At 40.4% G+C, this 17,529-nt stretch overlaps 1 protein-coding gene across 2 annotated transcripts in view; it reads left to right on the plus strand.

The window, feature by feature from the left end:
* PSTPIP2 (proline-serine-threonine phosphatase interacting protein 2) overlaps positions 1-17,529 on the plus strand; it is a 72,841-nt gene that overhangs the window by 19,103 nt on the left and 36,209 nt on the right. For both annotated transcript variants that reach the window (XM_043979974.1, XM_043979967.1), the window contains exons 4-5: positions 3,027-3,061; positions 11,495-11,601. In XM_043979974.1, the coding sequence (XP_043835909.1) occupies positions 3,027-3,061; positions 11,495-11,601 (142 nt within the window). The remainder of the gene's footprint in view (positions 1-3,026; positions 3,062-11,494; positions 11,602-17,529) is intronic.

Genomic DNA, 17,529 nt, shown 5'->3' on the forward strand with positions numbered 1-17,529 from the left:
ATTGGTTCAACGAAAGAGGTCAGAGTTGAGAACTCAGGTAAATAATAAATTTTACTAAGCAGAGGTACATAAAAGTAAGCAGAGATACCCTTGATATTCTCCTATCAAGGCATATTCAATGACTTCCTTTTCTCCACCCTCAAATAAAAGATGGCATGGTAGTTCAGAGGAGTATGAGAAGCACCAAACCCAAGACCACGCCTGGGTTTCAGGTCCGTCTTTCTTGGGGCAGAAGGGCACAGGCTCTGTTTTATAGTATCTTGGTCCACAGCAGAGCCCCTGAGGTGACTCTTGAGGAAGGACCAAAAGCTTTTGGTGCCTCCTTCCTTTGATGATGGTGCTTACCTTCCACCAAAAGGGGGGAAAAAAAGCAGCATCAGTCAGAACAGTTAGTTCCTTAGTTATTATGGCAATGTTCAAGATGAAAACTTCTTTATCAAAAAACAAAAGATGCTTATTTTCAAATACTCCTTAATCGTCCTGATGAATCTCACATTTATAGCAATGTGGAAGAAATAAGGGGCAGAGTACTGTGGGGAGGGCTACTCTGCCATTTCATTTCAGGAAGTCCTGAAACCATTCACATTCCCTTTCAGAGGATTTCCCTAAGAGGTCAATGCCCATGTATAGACAATCCCACTTCTTCATTTCCACTGACTGAAATAATACACAAGCCATCCCACATCCTCATATCTTTTACTTCAGATTTTGAGACTTGATCTGTGATTTCAATCAATCAATCAATCAATCAACATTTATTAAGCACCTACTATGTGCCAGGCATTAAGAGCTGATTTATTTGGTATAGGGAACTCCTAGTGAGGAAACATCTTTTGCCAATGCATATTGGCACCTGCTCCTCAACGTATAGTCTTAGAGAGCTGCCTGTGCCCTGAGACATTAAGTGACTTGCCCAGAGTACCCTAACTACTGTGTGAGGGAGGACTGGACAAGTCACTTAACCTCTCAAGGCCCCAAGCATCTCTAAGTTGCAGAGGTCAATATATGATGGAGGACATTTCCCCATCAGGCTTTTTTTACTTCAAGATTCATTGGGGACAGCTAGGTGGTGCAGTGGATAAAGCACTGGCCCTGGATTCAGGAGTTCCTGAGTTTGAATCCGGCCTCAGACACTTGACACCTACTGGCTGTGTGACCCTGGGCAAGTCACTTAACCTCCATTGCCCCACCAAAAAAAAAAATGAAAAAAAAAAGATTCATTATACCATACTACCTCTTAAATGCTATTTGAAAATATTAAAAGTATAGTGGACCTGCCAAATCTTCACAGAGAATGAATTTATTGAACAGCTACTATGTGGAAGACAACGTGATTGGTTCTAGGGATATAAAAACAATTGGCTTTGCTACCCTGGGCATATGCAGAGATGTAGATATCATATCAGGTCATGTTATAATAAATGCCAGTAGAATTAAAATCTTTTGTACTAACTTTAATATTTTCTAGTTTTGGGTGATGTCATATTAAATAGCACTGGACTGGTGGGCAGGACAGATTGGTTTTGTTCCATTATTAGTTAGCTATAACTGGATGAGTCATAACCCCCTCTCAGTGTGGCACTGTTCTTACTTATATAAATGTGGGTGTGGGGCAAGGAGGTTGGGCTAGGTTCTAAGGTCCCTCCTAGCTCTAAAGATCTATTAAAATTAGAAAAATCTTACTTTATCTTCAAAGTCCTTTTTGAGCACCTCTATGGCCTGAGACCAATTCATATTTTTCTTGGAAGCTTTAGATATAGGGGCCCTGATGTTGACATCTTCCTCTGAGGGTGCACCTCAGTCTTCCTTGTTACTGAAGAAACTTTCTATGGTCCTCACCTTTCTCTGTCTGCTCATCTTGCCTTTCTTTTACTTGACTTTTAGCTCCTTAAAGTGGGGCACTGTTTCCAGGTTGCAGTATCTCTAGCTTAAGAAGACCCAGGTGGTATGATTTAAGGAGGATCAGGTTCTTCACTCACCTGGCCTGTTCCCTGGATTGTAGATGACCCCAGACCAACTTGCCAATCAACCAGCTATGTGTTGTGGTTGTTAGCTCTGCTGAGCCTGTGCCCCTCCTCCACCTAGGCCACTGCTACTCAAGCCTACCTCCTGGTTCTCAGCAGTGGTGAAAAATCCAAGTTCTGCCTCAGCACCAGCATAGACCCCTGTAGTCTCCCCCCTTCCCAGGGCTCAGCCCTCTCACCAGACAGTGAGCTTAGTTCCAGATGACACTGGCGCTTCAGCTGATTCAGAGGCTCTGGGGGGTCTCCTTCTCTGGTGAGGCCTTCCTGGGACTGGATCTGTGTCAGGGTGACTGTGGGGTTGGGCTCAACTCCTGTATCAGCACAGCAGTTCCCTCCTTCTGATCTTCCAAGCCGTTCTTGGTTAGAAGATGATTTCAGCACATTCTTCTGTGAGTTTTGCTGCTCCGGGCATTTTCCTATGGTGTTATTTGGATGTTTTTGGAGCGATCGTGTCATGAGTTCGAGAGCTCACTGCCTTTCCTTTGCCATCTTGGCTCAGCCCCAGAAGTCTAAAAAAATCTTAGTACAGTGAAAGAATCAGGACAGGTTCAGGGAATCTTCAGAAAGTTACAGTAAAACTGGAAAAGTTTATGGAGGACCTTGATCTGGCCAACCCATTAGTCTAAAATTTAAATGATTTACATGAAAATAGATGATGACTGAACTCATCATCTTTCCTTCCTAATCCACCCTTCCTCCCAAATTCCCTATTTCTGTAAGCAGCAATACCAGTTCTTCCATTTGTGTAATCTGGAAATAGGAATCTTATCTTAACCTTACCCTCAACTCTCACAATAGGATGTTATGAGAGAAATGTAAGACTTACAAAAATAACAAGGGCAGGTCATAGTAAGAAAGAAGAATAACTTTTAAATAGACCACAGTACTCTACTGGTATCTGGGGGATATCAAATGAGTTCAAGGGACTATGGAAGGTTTATGGGGCGGCATGGTTTGCTCCCTTCCAAAAGTGTAATCATATCCCCGCATTTGCTTTTTCAGCACCTTGAAGAGGGCCTTGGAAGTCTTCAAGCAGCGTAAGTGATATATTTAAGCTTATTATCTTACAGTCTCTGTATCATACCAGTAAAAGTCTAAAAGTGGGAGTACTTATTGTTTTTGTTTGTTTTTTATTTTTATTTTATTTATTATTATTTTTGGGGGAGGAGTACTTGTGAGGTGGGAAAAAATTCAGCAGAATTACTCTGACTGTGATTCCAAGAGAGCCAGGCATTCCCGCATAGTTTCTCTTCATTCTCCTCATTTTTAATTCAACAAATATTTAATTGACGATCAATCAACAAGCATTTATTAAGTATCTGCAGTGTGTCAGGCAAATGTGCTGTGTGAAAATGAACCGCTTCCTGTCCTCAAGGAGCTTATGTTCTATTTATTTTTATTTTATTCATTCATTTATTTATTTATTTGGTGGGGCAATGAGGGTTAAGTGACTTGCCCAGGGTAACACAGCTAGTGTCAAGTGTCTGAGGCTGGATTTGAACTCAGGTCCTTCTGAATCCAGGGCTGGTGCTTTATCCACTGCACCACCTAGCTGCCCCATGTTCTGTCTATTTAATATAAGGCAACATGCGGTAGCAGAAAGTGTTCTAGAGCTCTGGGCTCTAATTCAGCTTCTTAAACTTGCTATGGATGCAGCTAGGAGGCTCAGTGTATAGAGTGCCCAGCCTGAAGTCAGGAAGACCCGAGTTACTAGCTGTGTGACCTTGGGCAAATCATTTAACCTTTGTTTACCTAGGAAGCAGTTAGGTGACACAGTGGATAGAGTGCCAGACCTGGAGTTAGGAGGAACTGAGTTCCAATACAGCCTTAGATACTTACAAGTTGCGTGACACTGGACACTTAACTTCTTTTTTCCTTAGTCCACTCAAGCAGGAAATGGTAAACCACTTCAGTATCTTTGCCAAGAAAGCCCCAGGGACAATATGGTCCATAGGGTTGTGAAGAGCCAGACATGACTGAATGACTAAACAACAACAGTAACAAAATATTACTATATGTGTCCATGACTGAATCATTTAACTTTTCTGAATCTCGGTTCCCTTGCCTATAAATGAGGATAATAATGCTGAATATTAACTTCATAGAACTATTGTGGGGATCAAGTGAAGTAAAATGTATGAAGCATTTTACATATCCTAAGATGCTTTTTTTATAAATGGAAACTATTATTATTTGTTGTGACTTCAACTTGTTTTTAGCAAAAGACTATCTTTACCAGTGTCAGGGCAGAGGGGGTTAATAATCAAGGGCTGCCTATGATATCCCAATATCAGTATCCTGAGTCAGACTATTATCCACAAACTTATCACTTTGACCATATATATATATATGTATATTTATATATTACATATATATATATATTTTTTTTGATGAGGCAATTGGGGTTAAGTGACTTGCCTAGGGTCACACAGCTAGTAAGTGTTAAGTGTCCGAGGCCAGATTTGAACTTTGGTCCTCCTGACTCCAGGGCCAGTGCTCTATCCACTGAGGCACCAGCTGCCCCTCTTTGACCATATTTTCATGTTCATGCCAGTTCTGCAGAAACTCAGGAAGCTCCTATCAGCTGAGTACATCATATTGATGTAGAAGGCAAAAAAAGGGGTTAACTGAAAAACCTAAGGTCCAAGCTCTAATTCAGATATTAGCTCTAGAAGGGATTCAGACCCTAGTTAATGGATAACTTACAAGTCAGGATGCTAAGTTCTCTTACCCACATAAATCAGTACCCATAAAGGGAACAGAGGGAAAGAGGCCATGGAGACCTGAAACTATAACAATGAAAAAATGACAGGCTATAGAAATTCAAACTAGGAATAAATGATAAGTGAAGATGTTTTGAAACTAGCCATGGGAATCAGAAAGAGACATGCACAGAAAAGGCCAAATTTGTCCCCAGATTCACCTTATGACATGTAAACCCCCAAAACACACCTCCATAGAAAAAGGTACCCACCTCGGGGGTTGTCTTAGGACACCAGCAACTCCAAATTAGGATAAACCCTCCCCTGTACCTCCCTAAAGTGGAGATTATTGTTTTTTTTTGTTGTTGTTGTTTTTTTTTCTCTCTCCCTTATTTTTATTTTTTTTAATTTTTAAAAATTTTTTTAGTTCTTTTTTTTTTATGAGATATTTTATTTTTTCCGTTACATGTAAAGATAGTTCTCAACTTTTGTTTATACATGCTTTACAATTTCAGATTTTTCTCCCTCCCTCCCCTCCCTCCCCCCTCCCCTAGACAGCAGGTAATCTGATATAGGTTATATCTATATATCTATAGACATATACATATAGATATATATATATACACACACATATATATACACATAATAACATTAATCCTATTTCTGCATTAATCCTGTTACAAGAGAAAGAATCAGAGCAGTGATGCAAAACCTCAAAATAGAAAAAAAAAACAACAGCACCCAAAACAAAAGAAATAATATGGTTCAATCAGCATCTATACTCCACAGTTCTTTCTTTCTTTTTTTTTCTTGGATTTGGAGATCCTCTTCTATCATGAGTTCCCTGGAACTCTTCTGTACCATTGCATTGGTGAGAAGAATATAGTCCATCACAGTAGGTCAACACTCAATGTTGATGATACTGTGTACAATGTTCTTCTGGTTCTGCTCATCTCACTCATCATCAGCTCACGCAAGACCCTCCAGGTTTCTCTGAACTCTTCCTGCTCATCATTTCTTACAGCACAATAGTATTCCATTGTATTCATATACCACAACTTGTCCAGCCATTCCCCAATTGATGGGCACCCCCTCAACTTCCAATTCCTTGCTACCACGTAAAGAGCAGCTATAAATATTTTTGTACATGTGGGTCCCTTTCCCCCTTCCATGATTTCTTTGGGCAAAAGACCTAAAAGTGGGATTGCTGGGTCAAAGGGTATGCACAGCTTTATCGCCCTTTGGGCATAATTCCAAATTGCTCTCCAGAATGGTTGGATCAGCTCACAGCTCCACCAACAATGCATTAGTGTTAAGTGGAGATTATTGTAATGAGACTGATAATCAATTTGTCCATACTATAAATATAACTGTCTTTTCTTTTCTAATTTGAGAGATACCTTTCCACTATTCTGGTTCTCTCCCTGTGATTACTCACAATATTTCAATAAAACTTGGGAAACTGAGTCACTGAGTCTTGTAATTCTTTTGGGATGACTCATGAGCAATTTGATCCTAATTCCATCCCACATCATTGCTAAAAGGGCATTTACTCTAATCCTCAAATATTCTTACTCAGGTAAAATCTGGTTAAATTCACAAGCATAGGCAGCTTTTATGGTGTGTGTAAGACTCAGAGTGTGTAGAAAGAAGAAAGGGTCTGTGCTTGGGCTTTTTCTTCTTTCCCAGCTAATTGTTTTCCCAGAATGGATCTAGCAACCAGGTCCTCCCCAAATTTGACTCCATGACCATTCCTTAGTGTTTGCCCTACTCTGTTCCTTTCTCTAACACACAAATATACACACAATTCTTCTCTCTTAGCCATTTATGCAGAGACTCATTGTGACACTCAGATGAAGTTCTGTCATCTTGATATGGGATGGGATTAGGGTCAAATTGATCACGAGTAGTCCCAAAAGAATTACAAGACTCAGTGACTCAGTTTCCCAAGTTTTATTGCAATACTGTGAGTGAACACAGGGAGAGAACCAGAAAAGTGGAAAGATATTTCTCGAATAAGGAAAGAAAAGACAGTTATATTTATAGTATGTATAATTTATCAGCCTCATTATAATAATCTCCACTTTAGGGAAGTATAAGGGAGGGCTTAACCTAATTTGGATTTCCTGGGGGCTTAAGCCAACCTCTGAGGCAGGTACCTTTTCCCGTGAAAGTGTGTTTTGGGGGTTTACATGTCATAAGGTGAATCTGGGGACAAATTTGGCCTTTTCTGCATGTCACCTTTTGATTCCCATGCTTGGTTTCAAAATATTTTCATTTATCATTTTGAATTTCTATACCCTGTCTGTGTGTCACTGTTAGAGTTAAGGTCTCTATGACCTGCCTCTTTATGTTCTTGTTATGGGTACTGATTAATGTGGGTAAGGAGAACCTAGGCCTTGACTTGTATTAATGAAGACTCACTCAAGTCTTAAGTTATCCCTCTCAGAGCTCAGATCTAAATTAGAGCTTGGGTCTTAGGTTTTACTGTTAACCCCTTTTTTCCACCTACATCAATCTCACTCTTACTCAGTAAACTCAACTGTGGATGGTGGATAGTCAGTTTATCCTACTTCTTAGATCTTGGGGAGACTGAATTCAGGAAGAGGAAGCTTTTAAACTACCAGTGTGAAGTAACCAATTCTCATTGCTCAGTCCCACGGGGATGTTCCTCTTATCTAGTTCTTTGTGGGCTGAGAAATGGCTTTCTTTGTTATGTAGCCATCTTTATCTTTTATCTTTTATTTATTTGTTTATTTGTTTTATTTTTATTTTTGTGGTGAGGCAATTGGGATTAAATGACTTACCCAAGGTCATACAGCTAGTAAGTGTCAAGTGTCTGCGTTCATATTTGAACTCAGGTCCTCCTGACTCCAGGGCTGTTGCTCTATCCACTGCACCACCTGGCTGCCCCCTTATTTTATTTATTTATTTGTTTGTTTATTCATTTGTTCATTCATTCACTCATTTATTTATTTATCTATTTATTCACACATTTTAATTAATTAATTAACTTATTTACTTTTTGTTTATTTATTCATTTATTTATTTACTTATTTATCTACTTATTGATTGATTGATTGATTGGTGTAGCCATCTTTATCTCAATCATCACACCTGGAAGTCAAGTAGAAGAATAAAAGGCCTCTCATAATGGTTTTTGTCTCTGGACATAATGCCTTTGTTGGGATGTAAATGAGATTTAGGGCATTGCCATTGAGATTTGCACATTGTCCCCATGATTCATGTGTGATGAAAAGATTCAAATCTGAGCTCTACTCCCAGCTGACATTCACCTACTATAGGACCTTGAATAAGCCTCTATCCCTTTGTGGGTGTGATCTTCATTTATGAGGGGTTAGATTTGGTTACTGGGCAAGTTACTTAACCATTCTTGTGCTCAGTTTCCTCATCTAAAAATGTACTAGATGATATCTAAGTCGGCCTGTGTGCTTCACTTTGGGAACCATTGAGTACCATTCTTAGGAGGTTACTCAAGGGGTGATTGGGGAGGACTAGCACCTCTCCTGTACGGGCTTGCCATGCCCTTTTCAGGGCTGCTCATGCACCCAATTCGGTGTCTACCTTCACTCAACTCTCATCTGTGGCTACAAGAAGCTGTAGCATTCAAAGTGGCCACACCTCTCACAGACTAACTGGGCAGATGAACTAATCCAGGTTGAGTATAACCAACAGGCCTCAAACTGTAAAGAATTAATTGTTAAACCTCAAATAACAATTAATTCTTTACAAAACCCATTGGTGAGTTGGGGGGATGCCTACCCCAAGCATGCAAAAACTGGCAGAATGATTGGATGAGAACAATTTGTTCCAACAGCCATAAAGTCAGCTGAAGCAGATGCTGTGGGCACTTAGAGCTTGGTTAGGCGTTGAAGACACCTGCATCCTGGGCCATTTATTGCCAGTCATTCTGAATTATGTCTTGTCACTGGATTTCAATGACTGTGGAAGAAAGAGTAAGGATGATGACATTGCCCAACTCTGCCTCACTTCAATTCACATGAAAATCAAGACATCATCTATGATATCATTTGCCTTCTTCAAAACAAAAGGCCAAACAACACCAGACTCAGTGACCCACCATTATATATCTGATCCCATCTGAGGTGCCACCTCCTGAAGCTGTTTTTGATTCTTCTACTTATTTGTTTGTTTGTTTTGGTGAGGCAATTGGGGTTAAGTGACTTGCCCTGGGTCACACAGCCAGTAAGTGTTAAGTGTCTGAGGTTGGATTTGAACTCAGGTCCTCCTGAATCCAGGGCTGGTGCTCTATCCACTGTACCACCTAGCTGCCCCTGATTCTTCTATTTGTTAGAGCTCTCCTCCTTAAATAATCTTATTTTACTTATCTATTTAATATAGTTTTCCCTCAGTGGAATGAATGCAAGTTTCCTGAGGACAAGGACTGCTTTAGATTTTGTCTTTGGACCCTCAAATGTAGTATGATAGTGTAGTGCACAGCAGGCACTTAATGATTGCTTACTGGTTTTCATTGAATCTGTACCACCCGATGGCATGCTGGAAGGAGCTTTCAACTGGGAGTTTATTTGGCTTCTAGTTCTGGGTTCTGCTACTGACTTGCTATATGATAAGTCCCTCACCTTCATCGTCTGCTAATGTGTTCATCTATAAAAATCAGTTGATGGCACTAGAATGTTTCCAAGGTCTCTTCTAACTCTAATGTTTTATTAACATCCTCACTCTGGAAACTCAGGACCTAATGCTTTCTACATTTCTGAATGTGTTGAATCCTTTTAGCATGGTTGTAATTGATATGTGTTGAGGGCTTATTGACAGAAATCAATCAACAAACTTACTAAATGCCTCTTATGGGATAGGCTACAATTGATGATACAAAGCTAGGGACACCTTAGGTGGTGCCATAGTGAACAGAATGCTGGGCCTGGAGTCAGTGTCTTCCAACACTTACTAGCTGTGTGACCCTGGGCAAGTCACTTACCTCTGTTTGCCCCAGTTTCTTCATCTGTAAAAGTGAAAATAATAATAGCATCTTCCTCCCAGGGTTGTTGTGAAGATAAAATATTTGTAAAGTGCTTAGTACAACTATTATTTAATAATAGCTAATAATATAATAATTAACCATCATTTAAAATTTTAATATAATTTAATTTAAATATTATTAATAATACTATTAGCTAGTATTAAATCATTAAGTATGCTTTCAGGAGACTTTTCCAACAGAGGAAAAAACACACGCATAAATATGCATATGTCTTCAGTTGTTAAGTCCTTTTTCAGTTGTGTTTGACTCTTCATGACCCCATTTGGGCTTTTTTTTTTTTTTGGTGAGGCAATTGGGGTTAAGTGACTTGCCCAGGGTCACACAGCTAGTAAGTGTTAAGTGTCTGAGGCCAGATTTAAACTCAGGTCTTCCTGAATCCAGGGCTGGTGCTTTATCCACTGTGCCACCTAGCTGCCCCAACTTGCTCACAGTTCTGTTGCTAGTCAGTGAACACGCTGGGATTCAGACACAAGCCTCTCCAGATGTTGATTCTTTCTCCACCTGGGCTTCTTTATTTATTTTGTGTCATGGACTCTTTTGACACTTTGCTGAGGCTTATGGACCCCTTCTCAGAATAACATTGGTTTTTTTTTAATTAATAAAGCAAAATACAAAGCATTACAAAGGAAATCAATTATATTATAGTGAAATAACTTGTGAAAACATAGTTTTATAATGTTCATGGATCCCAGATTAAGATTTCCTGTTCTGGAGGGGGCAGCTAGGTGGTGTAGTAGATAAAGCACCGGCCCTGAATTCAGGAGTACCTGAATTCAAATCTGGCCTCAGACACTTGACACTTAACTAGCTGTGTGACCCTGGGCAAGTCACTTAACCCTCATTGCCCCACCAAAAAAAAAAAAAAAGATTTCCTGTTCTGGAGCAGCTAGGTGGGGCAGTGGATAAAGCACTGGCCTTGGATTCAGGAGGACCTGAGTTCAAATCCAGCCTCGGACACTTGACACTTACTAGCTGTGTGACCCTGGGCAAGTCACTTGTTAAAGGGCTAAAATTCTAGCTAGTTTGTCTAAAATATCTAATGAGTGGTCGCCAATAAATTATAAGCTTTAGCAAGAGTTAGACTTTTAAGCGTTTATTAAGGAGAATAAGAATTCGGTAAAGACAGAGAGAAAGACCTATATTCATGTATCTATTAAAGGGAGAGCACATTTCTAGCCCCTCTCTCCGCCAGAGTCCATATGAAAGAGAGCGAGTCAGAGCGCCAGGCTCCCCCTTCTTCCTCCCACAAGCAAACATCACTTCCTGACGCCAAAGAAGTCTTGCCCTCAAAGACCTTCACCTCATGGGTGGAGCTCTTCTACAGTAAGTCTCCAGCAGGTGGCATCATTCCAATCATTACACGTTTAACCCTCATTGCCTTGTTAAAAAAAAAAAAAGAAAGAAAGAAAGAAAAGAAGATTTCCTGTTCTGAGGCAAGGAGGTAGCACAATGGGAAAAGCACCAGCCCTGGATTCAGGAGTACCTGAGTTCAAATCCGGCCTCAGATACTTGATACTTACTATCTTTGTGACCCTGGGCACGTCACAACCCTCATTGCCCTGCAATAAAAAAAAAAAATTTCCTGTGCTAAGCCAAGTCTTTTCCAGGGATATACGAATATTATGCCATTGAATTTGTGTTAAGCATTTTCACATAAGTAGATGAATAAATTCAAATTCAGATTTATGTTGACAGTTTCTGTTCTTTTCTCCTCCCTTTTGCAGAATTAGACAATGTGGGACAATCTCATCTCCAGCTAGCACAAATGCTACGGGAAGAAGCTAGGAAGATGGAAGAATTCAAGGAAAGGCAGAAAATACAAAGGAAAAAGGTTACGTTTTCCTATTAGCAAAGAAGCTACCTTTCTTCTGGTAGAAAATTCTGCGGCCCATTCTTTTCTTTAGCCATTCTGAATACTTCATTTCCAGGTACAACTCCACCCTTACCCAGTCCTTAGTCATTTCTGAGGGAGCATTGTTAATTTTGCAAGCCATTTGAACTTCCTCTCCTTAAAAACTACAAACACCAAATTCTCTGTATCTGGAGGATGCTCCAGAGTGCTGTATCTATAATAACCAATTCCTTTCATGAATTATCTATCATAAAATCCCTCTTGGAATCAAAGAGTAAATCATTTGTGTCTCCTTTGGAAAGTCCAAAGTTTATTATAAAATTACATAATTACTTGTGTCAAAATAGATAGTTGGTTGTACCACTTCCTTATTCAGATACTTCATATTCTTTTTTTTTTAAACAATTTTTAGAGAAAAATGACTCAATGCTAACTTCTCTTTTTAAAAATACCTTTTACTTTCACTTCCTGGAAAATAGGTCATGGAGTGAGATCTTTGCTCCCTTGGCTCTAAAACCAAACTAGGTGTGGTGTGAGGGAGACAATATGGATCTTTCCAGTTTCTTTTTCTAGAGCATGGAGGAAAGACAGCCACATCACTAACTTTTCTAACATAACAGCAGCGTCAAATGTTAGGAAGAAGCTTAGAGGTAGAGCATGGGTTTTGTAAAACTGTAGCAGAAATATACTAGGTATGACCAGATCGAGACATTCCAGGGTCAACACAATCCTCATTAAGGATAAGATTCCCACTTGTGTAAGAGAAGTGAATGCTTCTGGTATCTAGACTACTTTGGACGGGGTTCATAAAGGCAAACTGAAATGGAGAACTAAACAGTTATTCAGATCATTTACTCAAGGTTCCTGGCCAATCTGGATTTTTTTGGTCTCCAGAACTCTATCCCTTAAGTAATAAAGGTATACTTTGATCAAGAATTATTCAAGGGGTGGCTAGGTGGCACAGTGGATAAAGCACCAGCCTTGGATTCAGGAGTACCTGAGTTCAAATCTGGCCTCAGACACTTGACTTACTAGCTGTTTGACCCTGGGCAAGTCACTTAACCCCCATTGCCCAGCAAAAAAAAAAAAAAAAAGAATTATTCGAATAATGAAAATTCTATTTTCTATTGCTTTTAAAAATTAAATTAATTTAATTTTTTAAATTATTATACAAAAATCAATGATTTATCCATCCCACTTCATCCCTCCAACCCACTGGAAAAAAGAAAAGGAAAAACAAAATTCTCCTAAGAAATATTTGTAGTCAAGTAAAAAAAAAATCCTTCATTGACCATGTCCAAAATAAGGAAGGAAGGAAGGAAGAAAAATAATTATCTCAGTCTGCATCCCGTGTCCAGCATTCCACCATAGCTTCTCTACAATAGCGCTTGGTCATTGCATTGATAAGAATTTCTAAAAATGAGGTCAGTTCTTTCATTGACTTGTTCTGTTGGACAAAATATCCTTATAAGAAATGTTTAATAAAACCAGAAAGAACACCATTAACCTTATCTGACTGAGTCCATGACTCTTGAAAATTAGATTAGTTGTTCTTTTTAGCCCTTCCCCCTCCCTACAATGTCGCCATGTATGTCCCATAATGTAGTGGAAAGAGCATTGGATTTGGAATCAAGAGGACCAAAACACACATCACAATTCTGACACTTGATAGCTGTGTGACTCTGGCAAGTAACTTCTTTGAGTATTAGTTCCCTTATGGATAAAATGATCATAAACAAAGTCATACAAACTGTGCCACAGAATCAGGAGCAAAGGTTAACATGTAAAGCTTAAGTTCTTTAGAATTGTGAATTATTGTTATATTACAGTGATTTTCTATTGTAGGAGACAGATAAGAAGGGGGCATATCGGGGGCGGCTAGGTGGCGCAGTGGATAAAGCACCGGCCCTGGATTCAGGAGTACCTGAGTTCAAATCCGGCCTCAGACACTTGACACTTACTAGCTGTGTGACCCTGGGCAAGTCACTTAACCCCCATTGCCCCGCAAAAAAAAAAAAAAAGGGGGCATATTAAAAGCATGGCATAGTGGAGAGAGCAGGAGTCACGGGACTTGATTTCCAGTCTTCATTCTGCCATGAACTAATTCTGTGCCCAAGGGTCTGTCATTTCCCTTCACTTAGTTTCAGTTTAAAAAATTTGTAAAAGGAGGTGCAGCTAGGTGGCACAGTGGATAAAGCACCGGCCCTGGAGTCAGAAGGACCTGCGTTCAAATCCGGCCTCAGACACTTGACACCAGCTATGTGACCCTGGGCAAGTCACTTAACCCCCATTGCCCCGTCCCCCCCCCAAAAAAAATTTGTAAAATGAGAGTATTTAACTAGATGATACCTAAATTCTCTTCCCATTCTATCATTTTCTGATGACAGTGTGTGTGTGTGTGTGTGTGGGGAGGATGGAAGAGGAGGGCACATTATGACTTGCCCCAGGTTGCAAAGGTAGTAGTAGTTTTAGTTTGGGTGGCATCTATAAGTACTGATGGAGTTAGGAGAAAGGAGAGGTCACTGTGGGATAGAATATTCTGATGGCCTTTGCCATTACTTTGAATTTCCTGAGCACTTCAGTCTTACACTATTTAATCCAATTAAACCAATATTTATTAGGCACCTGCTAGGTAAAAGGCACTACACTAGATACTAGGGATAGAGAATAAAACACCCTTTGAACTCAAAGAACTTCAGTTTAATGGGCATGAACCCAGATGAATGTGACACAAGATAGATTTTGATAAGGGCTGTCCTGGGGCAGCTAGGTGGCGCAGTGGATAGAGTGGCGTCCCTGGAGTCAGGAGGACCAGAGTTCATATCTGGCCTCAGACACTTACCACTTACTAGCTGTGTGACTCTGCGAAAGTCACTTAACCCCAATTGCCTCTCCAAAAAAAAAAAAAAAAATTAATAGAGTTGGCTCCAGCACACCCCTGGCAACACATTTGTTATTGTCATTATCCACAAGTATTCCACTTTTGTGATCAGGAATTCTGAATTTCCTTTATCCATCCATATCCATCCATAACCTCTTATTCTTTTTTTTTTGGCTGGGGCAATGGGGGTTAAGTGACTTGCCCAAGGGTCACACAGCTAGTAAGTGTCTGAGGCCGGATTTGAGGCCATAGTGTCTGAGGCCGGATTTGAACTCAGGTACTCCTGAATCCAGGGCCGGTGCTTTATCCACTGCGCCACCTAGCCACCCCCTATGCTTCATTCTTTCAAACTGATTTTTTGTCTTCACTGTTACCTCAGTCCTTCTAATACTTAATACTCTTCTGGGCTATCACCATGGATCTGACCTCACTTTTCTCCCTTTCTGGTCATAACACAATAGTTAACCAGTTAAATATTATTACATTGTCCTCTATGCTCAAATCCCTCGCTCCTTTGTTCTATAATGGCTTGTGCCTTACCAGACTCAGATTCTCTCTTCTCATGAAAAAATGGCCCTTCCAGGAGCAATTAGGTGGTACAGTGGAAAAAGTGCCAATACCTGAGTTCAAATCCAGCCTTAGACATTTGACACTTACTAGCTGTGTGACCCTGGGCAAGTCATTTAACCCTCATTGCCCTGCCAAAAAAAAATAAATAATGGTCCTTCCACTCTACTTTTTTTCAAGTTTAACCCCTTTTCTTATACCTTGATCCTATCCCTTCTTGTTTCCTTTAATAGATTGCTCTGATAATCATCTCCACTTTCTGTAATTATTAATCTTTTTATATCTAATGGCTCCTTTTCTATTCGCTATAATATCTAGATCTCCCCATCTGCAAAAATCCCCTTGCACTTGAATCTGCCATCTCCTTAAGATGTCTCCTTATGGGCAGCTAGGTGGCACAATGGATAAAGCACCAGCCCTGGATTTAGGAGGACCTGAGTTCAAATCTAGCCTCAGACACTTGACACTTACTAACTGTGTGACCCTGGGCAACTCACTTAACCCTCCTTGCCCCACAAAAAACCCTCAAAAAACAAAACAAAACAAAATATGTCATCCTATATTCATTCTCTCTGAAAAAAAAAAAACAAGCAAAATGATTTTCATTTGTTGCCTCTACTTTCCTCTTACTCATGTCTCAGCCTCTACAATCTGGCTACACCTTCATCACTTAATTGAAACTTCTCTTCAAAGTTCCAAGTGATCTCTTAATTGTCAGATTTGGTGAACTTTTCTCAGTCATCATCTTGAAGCCTCTGTAGTATTTTTTTTTTTGCGGGGCAATGGGGGTTAAGTGACTTGCCCAGGGTCACACAGCTAGTAAGTGTCAAGTGTCTGAGGCTGGATTTGTACTCAGGTACTCCTGAATCCAGGGCCGATGCTTTATCTACCGCGCCACCTAGCCGCCCCTGCCTCTGTAGTATTTGACGCTATTTCCACCCTCTTTTCCTCAGTATCTTTTCTCTTCCTAGATATTTTCTTCTCTTTGGATTTTTGTGACTGTACTCTCCCTTATTTCTTCTCCTTTCTGTTTGGCTATTCCTTCTCAGTCTCCTTTGCTAGGTCAACAATCCCTGTTCCACCCACTAACCCTGGGTCTTCCCTAAAGCTTTGTCCTGGTCCCTTTTTTCTTCTCTCAATATACTTTCTCTTTTGGTAACCTCAGCTCCCATAGGTTCAATTATAATCTCTATGCAGATAGTACCCAAATCTATATATCTAGTCTTCATCTCTTTCCTATAGAGAGATGGGACATCCAGTCTATATCATGAACTGCCTACTAGACATCTCCACCTGCAAATCCCAAGGGCGTGTCAGTTTCAACATGTCCAAAATAGAATTCGTCTTTCACCCTAGGTTCATAACTTCTCTATTTCTATGTTACCACCATCCTACCACTCACTCAGATTCTATAACCTTGAAGTTATTGTCAGCTCATCATTCTGCCTTACCCATATATCCAATCAGTTCTCAAATATTTTCATTTCTACCTTCATATTATCTTTTGTGTGCATCCCCTTCATCATAGCTACCACCTTAGTCTAGGCCCTTATTACCACTTTTTCCCCCCCAGGGCAATGAGGGTTAAGTGACTTGCCCAGGGTCACGCAGTTAGTAAGTGTCAAGTGTCTGAGGCTGAATTTGAACTCAGGTCCTCCTGAATCCAGGGCTGGTGCTTTATCCACCTAGCTGCCCCCCCACCCCCATTACCTCTTGCTGGACTATTGCATTGTATTGGATTAGGAGACTATTAGTCTCTTAACTGACTTCCCTGCCTTAAGTCTCTCCCCTCTTCAATCTATCCTCCACACATTACTGGTTTCCTCCTCACAAACACAGTAAAAAATCTTGATGAAACAAAGGGGGGAATGTAAAGAATTAATTGTTATTTGAGGTTTTTATGACCCCATCTTTTGGCTAGAATTTAAAAAAACTTCGGCACGTGCACTGTCCTCTGGGGCTCCGCAAATGGCACAGTGCTCTCCCCACTGGTTGTAGCCATCTCCTTGGCACTGGCACCTCATGTTATCACCACTCACCGACGCCTACATGGGCCTGGCAAAATTATAATGATTGAAAGCCCAGTGAGGGCAGTCATGTGACTGTCAGAGTGGCCAGCCAGTTGGCTGGGGGATGTGTGTAGTCAGCCTGTGGTCTGCTGGGAAGAAGGAAGGATTTCTGCCATTCTAGCTTGAAGCTGGAAGGTGACAGGACACTGCTGTGTGTTCTCAGCTGATTCCTGGGTGGTGGTGTTGTTCAGGTTATATAATTTCCCTTTCCCCATTTTATTTCCTTTCCCTTGATCCTACTGATCCTGTTTGTGTTTTTTTAAGTTCGTTCTTGTTAAATAAATCCTGTTCTGTTTTGAGGGAGGCTCTCTGTCTCCTTCCTTGCACCAGTATTGTGGCAAGCCGCTTAGCTAACACTTCCCAATTAAAAATTGGTCCCCACAACACAGT

Source organism: Dromiciops gliroides, chromosome 1 (assembly GCF_019393635.1).
Source record: "Dromiciops gliroides isolate mDroGli1 chromosome 1, mDroGli1.pri, whole genome shotgun sequence".
Taxonomy (NCBI): domain Eukaryota; kingdom Metazoa; phylum Chordata; class Mammalia; order Microbiotheria; family Microbiotheriidae; genus Dromiciops; species Dromiciops gliroides.